Source organism: Triticum urartu, chromosome 3, assembly GCF_003073215.2.
Source record: "Triticum urartu cultivar G1812 chromosome 3, Tu2.1, whole genome shotgun sequence".
NCBI classification, from domain to species: Eukaryota; Viridiplantae; Streptophyta; class Magnoliopsida; order Poales; family Poaceae; genus Triticum; species Triticum urartu.
Window position 1 is genome coordinate 684,635,612 of NC_053024.1, and position 8,032 is coordinate 684,643,643.

Below are 8,032 nucleotides of genomic sequence, written 5' to 3' on the forward strand. Positions count from 1 at the left end.
TCCGGCCGGCCAGGAGCTGGAGACGGGGGGGAGGCGGCGGATCCGGCCGGCCAGGAGCTGGAGACGGGGGGGAGGCGGCGGATCCGGCGAAGATCGGCGGCGACCACGGGGGAGGTCGGGGGATCGAGGGGAGGAGGGGGCTGGGGCGGCTCGGGATCGGGATCAGGTGGATCCTGTCGGGGAGCCTCGGGATCCAGTGGATCCTGTCGGACCGGCAGCAGTTCAGAAGTTTGTGAGGGCCCTGTCGGGCCCTATATAGGGGCTGTTGTGATCCAAATAACTATTCTAATCCCAGGATTAGAATAGTGTTGTCCTCTATATATATATATATCGTCGAATGTCTCACAACCACCATTATACACATACACATGTATATATGTACAATTTCGCCTACATGTTGCCTTGGTGCCTTCAGAACACGATGACAATTGGGAGTGGTTCATGGGGACGGTAGTGTGTAATAGTATTCTCCTTTCGGATCTATGACCTGGTCGAGCAGAAATTCCGCCATTTCCTCTTGAAGTGCTCGTATGCACCCCGTTGCTAGGAGCTTGTCCCGCACCTCTTTGAACTGTTAAGAAGGAGATCAATATGCATGTGTATTAGTTGTGTGACTAGATATCGATAATCATGTAAAAATTGTGAATAGTGTTCCGGAAAATATACCCATTCCTATCTTTGAGATTTGCTCCTTTCGGACGCCATCATGCGAATGTTCGCGAAAACATAGTATGCACACACATCAGTCCCCGGCGCCTGCTTCAGGGCCTTTACAAGAATAGAATTTAATCAGATAATAATTAATCAAGCATGATAATTAATTAATGGTATTGAAACAAGGATTAAAGAGATGGTAGCTAGTTAGTACTACTTAATTACTGACCCTGGGTCGATACCACAATAGCTTTTTTCACCATTTGCGTAGAGTCACCTTGATGAACTTTGCCCAAGCCCTACCCGCCGGCAAAGAAAATTAATAAAGGGGTTATTAAATATAGTTGATATCAGGAAATGACGAACTAAATAGGCCGAGATATAGCTAATAGTGATTGAAATTACCTGTCGAGTATCCCATTCACGATGGTGAAGTCACTTTTTTGTTAAGTAGTTAGTCCAGTACTCCAACTTTTCCTTCTTCAACTTTAGTGTCTAACAAGACCCAGTGGTAACTACATGCGCACACGTTTGCATGTCTTAATTAAGCGGGCATGTGCATAACACTAATCAACTACCCTAAACCCTATACACTTAATTATTAACATCTAGCTAGCTAGTAAGCAAAAACAAAATTTGTACTACAAGATAGTGTGAATCACCTGAAGTTGTAAGGAAGTAGTATATCTTCATTGATATTGAGGCGCTTCAAGAACTCTAGCATTTTATTCTCTACATCTTGTTTACAATAATCATATGTCCATGTCTATTCATTAATGGTCTTTGGGTCAATGAACCCAATGCCATAGCATCCAGCTTTTTTCATTTCATACATCTTCATCCTGCATAATACCATAAAAAGAATATAGTGTGGATAATTATAGGTAATGATCGATCAATGAGCACTAAATCTAGCTTGAGACTTAAATTACAAAAAGAAATCACTTACAGATAATAGCAACTGACGAGAGATTTGTCGAGTGCGTCATGATTGAATAACTGAAATAGTTCTGAATACTCAACGCACAGAGCTAGCTTATGGAAGTAATGCTCTTCCTTGACCTTCATCATGAGGGACTCTCGATTGGAACTCTTGGTAATTTTCATGTACCAATCATGTAATTCATACATTCTCGTTGGGAGGTTCTTGACCTCCTCGGGCTCGACCAAAGGTTGGCCGCAGACATATTTCCGTTTTATTTCCTCCTCTCTAAGCGCAGACATGGGCTCGATCTTGAGGAGTTGTCCAACAATGATATTGAGCATTTGAGCCTGCATTATATGCTCCTCGGTTATTACCAGATTGCCCAACTAGGGAACGGTTTGCCCACATCTATATAGGGCGGCGGTACTCTCATGTGTTGTTGGCACAACAAGCGGGGGGATCGATTGCGCCGCCTGTTCTCCCAGCTGGGGAACGGTTTTCCTGCATTTTTTGCCAGCTGCTTGGCTCGAGCTCGAGCTCGACTCCTTCTGTAGTCGTGATCGACGCGCCTTCCTGATTTGGCGCTCATAGTCTGAGTCAACAGGCTTGGGAGCTGGTGGTCTAGCCATATGAATGAAGTGGTCAATCTTTTCCTCAGGCACTTTCTCCCTTGGCAGCGGTGCCGCTTTTGGTCCAAAATGGTATTCCACTTGGGCCTGCACTATGGCTGCGTTTTGCTCCTCGGTCATGTCGTAAGGCATCTGAGGAAGATGACCGAGGCTTGGACAATATTTATATCGCTTGCCTCTGCCTGTACCTCCTATAATACCTCTACTCGTAGCGCTACGCACCATAGCTGGGACGGCTCTCTTCTGCGATTGCTGAGGCGGCGGAGACGGCTGATGTGATGCCCTTGATCAAGGACTCACGGGAAGATATCACAACACAACTCTAGACATAAATTAAAATAATACAAGCTTTATATTACAAGCCAGGGCCTCGAGGACTCGAATACATAAGCTCGAATACGCAAGAGTCAACGGAAGCATCAATATCTGAGCACAAACATAAGTTAGACAAGGATGCCTTAAGAAGGCTAGCACAAAAGCATCTACGACTGAAAAAGCAAGGCCTCCTATCTGGGAGCCTCCTAACTACTTCTAGTCGTCGGCGGCCTCCACGTAGTAGTAAGCACCCTCGTGGTAGTAGTAGTCATCGATGGTGTCGTCTGGCTCCTGGGATCCGACATCTGGTTGCATCAACCGGAAAGAAGAAGAAAGGGGGAAAAGGGGGAGCAAAGCAACCGTGAGTACTCATCCAAAGTACTCGCAAGCAAGGATCTACACTACATATGCAACATTGTCAAAGGAAGGCTGTATATGTGGACTGGGTTGCAGAAATGCCAGAATAAGAGGGGGGAGGGAAGCTAGTCCTATCGAAGACTAGCATCTTCTGGAAACCACCATCTTGTAGCAACAGGAGGGAGTAGAGTAGTATAAAGTAAAGTAGTAGTAGTGTTATCAACCTCGGCCAAAGATCCTTTCTGGACTCCCTGCGAGAAAGCAATCCCAGAGCCATACTATCCATTTCTCATATCCATGTCTCATCTCAAGTATCTAGTTCTAGTTGTATCGATCAGGATACAACTCCAAGTGTCCGTTACCGTAGGACAGGCTATCGATAGATGTTTTCTTCCCTGCAGGGGTGCACCAACTTACCCACCACGCTCGATTAACTCCGGCCGGACACACTTTCCTGGGTCATGCCCGGCCTCGGCCAAACAATACGCCGCAACCCGACCTAGGATTAATAGAGAGGTCAGCACGTCGGACTAAACCTATGCGCCCAAGGGTCATGGGCCATCGCCCCGGGAACTCCTACACGTTGAGAACGCGGCCGGTGAGTAGACCTAGCTACCTCCTTCAAAAAGGCAGGTGCTTACCAGTCCAACCCGGCACGCGCCGCTCAGTCGCTGACGTCTATTAAGCTTCGGCTGATGTATACGACGCATAACGCCCATACAATGCCCACGTGATGGTTAGTGCTATCAGGCCAGAGGCCCCTCGGATCAAATATACAAACCGTTAGTGTGTTGGTAGTGCAGTCACGAGCAGAGATTCACGAAAGATGTGACCCTGTCGCCCCATGTCGAGTACTTGCGGCAAGGGCTAAGAATGCCCGGACACACCTCGTAAGTATCTCGCGGGCACCTTCTAGGTAAACCCGTCTCCACATCACTCGCGGGTACCCCTCAGGGTCGACCCGCCTTTCCAAGTAACAATCATAAAGTCCAAGTATCCGTGTGTCCAAACATCAAGGGGAAAAACCGAGGAATCACCCCCGGTGAATTCCACTCGATGTAATCATCAAGGTGAACGTAAGAGGAACCACCCCTGAGGTTCACACTTGAGGGGTTGGACGACAGAGTCGTATCGGAAGTGGTTAAGGTGGAATCACCCTCGATGACCATGACCGAATAACTACACTACAGGGTTAACATCAGAAGTGTTGTAGAGGTATCGCCCTCGGCACTCGATAGTAACCCAGTAGTGTCAAGCAACTAAGGGGAAAGTGATGTGCGGTGCCGGGGCCTGGTCTTCGATCCCGTTTATCAGGTCTTCTGATAATCCAGCGGGGCAGTCGGGACAAAGTGGGGGTCTCTGATGGGTCTCTACCCAACCTATACTAAACAGTTTAGGTTAAGCAGGTAGGTAACAACAACAGGTTACAATAAACAGGCTATGCATCAGAATAGGAGCAAACAATAACAGAAGCAAAATCTAATGCAAGCATGAGAGAAAGAAATGGGCGATCACTACAAGAAATATGTCAACTTGTGACCAGCACTATTGGTCACTGAATGGTCACTGTTCTCAATTTGCGACCTTTTGTGACCAAAAATATAAGGTCAAAAGCTGGCGGTCATAAACTGACTATAGCGACCTTTCTTCTGGAATGGTCGTAGACGTTTATGACCAAAATACGTCTACTATGGCATTTTGGTCACTAGCAACCTCCCCAGGCCATGTAGGCATCCAGCGTGGCAATCTGATGTGGCACAAGATTCAGCCCGGTCCAATTTGATTTTCTACTTGGGCCTAGCCCAACAATTCGGCCTTTTTACTGTATATTTTCTCTAGCTACATGGGTTATTTTTTCTAATAGTTTTGATTTCTACATTGGCCTGACCCAACAATTGGGCCTTTCGTTTTTGGGCCATGGCCTTTTTGGCTCAACAATTACATTTCTATTTTTAGTTACATTTCTTTTTTAAGACAGATCCAATAGTCAGATGGGTTTGAGTGGGTCCCAATGGTCAGAGTCATGTTCTTCAAACTTTGATTTTCCAGTAAATAAAAATATATTTAAATCAGAACTGACTGAAAACAGAAGTAATAATTGAACAACCAAATTTGGCACCTTACAATCAAACATACACCATGTTTATAATTGAACATACTTCACATCAGGTTTACAGCCACCAAGAACACAACTAAATATCAAAATATAACTATCTATCAGAGTATAACTTGATCCAATGAGCTAGAACTCAATGCTTCTTCACTTCTTGGAGACCTACTTGACGTCAGGGTGCTTCTCCTAAGTGTTTCTTCCAGCCACATGCATGCCTCAAGATCTGCAAATGCTGCCACAGAATGCCAGCAAAAAGTGTATCAGCCAGCTATAAGAAAAATGCAATGCTTCAAATTAGTTTCAATCAAGAGCCAACTCGGATCATTATGCAACAATGTTATTTTTAATCTGGACAAGCATTCCATATTTCGTATAGTAAACTGAATCATGTATGCTTGCTGGCATATAGGAATTGGACTGCCGCAGATCCTTGGTTGGCATGTTTCACCAGCAAGATGACGCAATGAGAAACTCAAAAAAATTAATTTTGCATGCTATGTACATCAAGTGAAAAGGAACAAGTTATATAGTAGCCTCAAGCAGAGCAAGTGTACAGCAACTTGATAAAAGAATGCTCAGTCATGGCATTCGATTTCACAAGAAAAGAATGTGTATGGTGCAATGTTGAGTACACTTTGTAATTCTATAATAATTTGTAGTGCACTTTGGCTAGAAGCCAGAGTACACTTGAAGCTACAAACTATGCAACAAGCCTGAAACTCAAACAACAAGAAGCAGAGTTGAGTTCCTAGCCATCAGACAAGACTGAAACTCCCAGCATTTGCCTCTCAAATTTTTATATAGAGTGAAAATTCCCAGCAGGGTAGATAGACATATGCTACTGTTTAGAATTGCATTATAAATTGTGAGAAGTCTTCGAATACAGAGTCTTATGCAAGTTATTACAATCAGTATGATGTTGTCAAGGTCGTCCAAGTACTTGCCCTTTCAGATGCATATATAGGTATATGTAGGAGAATAACATTGTACTAGCTGCACCTACTAGATGTATTTCAGAACGAGAGGTCAAAAATAGGTAAAAATACTGATGCAAGCTATGCTCTACAATAGAAGCATTCAGAGAGGTGAACGGAACACCATCTTTTCCTTTGAGGAGCAAACAAGGAATGACTGCATTCACAAAGTATAGATGGAAAGACGCAACATATGCCATGGAAATGTTGATCCAGTGACTTCAATTTCAGAGTAGATGGCAGGAAACTCGGCCTGCTTTCTATATGCAGTATGTGCCAAACTAGCATGTCACTAATACACAGACTAGATTGGAAACTGGGTCCTGAATGAGTGAATTTTACATATTCAGTTGCCGCACGCAACCAATCAAGACCCTGCAACTACAAGGTGTCATTTGTTCATCCTACCAAGAACAGATGAAGCATCTTTCCCTTTGATTAGCAAACAAGGCACGACTGCAACTCAAGCCATTGGAATGCAAATCCACTCCACTGGCATCACTTCACATACTACAAATTTCAGAGAAAACAACCCATGTGCAGTAGTTCGTGCTACAGCAGCCTACAGCCTAGTGAGAGGAGCAGCCTACAGCCTAGTGAGAGGAGCAGCTACAGCCACATCTGATGTATACTCTGCTCTCAGGAATCCATCCGGGGAAATAAAATTAAAGAACAAGAAGATGGATGGAGTGTGGCGGGTGGAGAATCACCTTGAAGATGGGCGGCTTGAGGGGCTCGGAGCAGATCCTTCAGCAGAGAGCCGTCGATGTCTTGAAGACTGTGGTGGGTCGCCATGGCCTGTACTACCTGCAGCTTCATCCCGTCGCTGTGGTGGATCCTGCAGTAGATCCTGCAGCTTCATCCCGTCGCTGGTTGCCGTTCCTCCTATACTACCTGCAGAGACAGAGACGGGGGTGAGAGGGAGGGGGAGATTGAAGGAGAAGAGGAGGAGGAGGATGAGAGGAGTGGATCTGACGGTGGCCTGAGCTGCTGCCCGAGTGGATCTGGTGCTTGAGGTGGAGGGAGGAAGAGGTGAATCTTGCCGCGCACGCCGGATCTCCCTGGGGCGACCCACAACCATCTGGCACGCCCACACCGCCGCCGTCAGCGCCGGAGCGACCACGCGCGCCCGCCGGGCCACCCACGCCGCCGCGGCCGCGCCGGCGCTGAGCAGCGCCATGGATCCGAGGGGAGAGGGCACGGATTTGCTTTTCTTGGAGGAGGAAGGGGTTCCGGGTGGGCTGGTTGGTTTGGTTGGGTGGGTGAAGGGGAGGGGGAGGGGAGTAGGGCATGGGCGTTGCCATGGACAGCGGCGAGCTCCGCTGGAGGGAGGTGGCGGCAGCGATCTGGAAGGGAGGAGGCAGCGAGGAGAAATGACCAACTCTCACTCTCTCTCCATCGGGCGAGACAGCGAGGAGAGAAAGGAGGCGGGGGGTTTGGATGGAAAATGACCAGCTAGGGTTTTGGGGTTGGTGTGGAAGGGTTGAGGACGACCGTTGGATCCTCGAGCATCCGATGGCGTATGATGCACGATCCGCATGAGACGTCTAGGAACCAATCAGAATGTAGTATGATGTTATGACCATCTAAATAGGTCATAGTTGCCTAAAAATAATGTGTTAAAATCATGTCAGCTATTTTATGACCTGAGAAATTCAAAAAGAAAATAGAAAACCTTCTCATTATGTCACCAAAATGTGAGCAAGTTTTCAGAAAAAATAACAAACATGAAAAAAGATAAATATATTTTAAAAGGTGTCGTGAGAAATGAGATTTTTGGCAAAAAAACCCATTTTCCATTTTTCGAGTGCCTCAAATGAGCTTTTTTGTGAAGGACCTACCAAATAGTTGTTGCCAAATTGTACCAAATCAATTTTATAAAATATTAGTACATATTTAATTCACAATTGTTAAAATGGTTGGGTGTGAAAAGCTTTTATCCACCTCTCGTGAAACAGACAAATTTCTACCGATTCAGCAAGAAGCGAGTTAAATTTGAATTGCAGCTACCTTATAGTTTGCTCTTTATTTTTTCCAAAAATCATTTCTAGGTACATAAGTATAT

At 45.7% G+C, this 8,032-nt stretch overlaps 1 protein-coding gene across 1 annotated transcript; it reads right to left on the reverse strand.

Annotated features, from left to right (window-relative positions):
- Positions 1-4,965: 4,965 nt before the first annotated feature.
- Positions 4,966-7,389, reverse strand: LOC125549135 (hapless 2-like). The gene is made up of 3 exons (XM_048712618.1): positions 6,944-7,389; positions 6,678-6,861; positions 4,966-5,225 (listed from the first exon to the last, which is right to left on the reverse strand). The coding sequence occupies exons 1-3, from the start codon at positions 7,269-7,271 to the stop codon at positions 5,210-5,212; spliced, it is 528 nt and encodes a 175-aa protein (XP_048568575.1). The 5' UTR covers positions 7,272-7,389; the 3' UTR covers positions 4,966-5,209.
- Between the last annotated feature and the right edge of the window lie 643 nt (positions 7,390-8,032).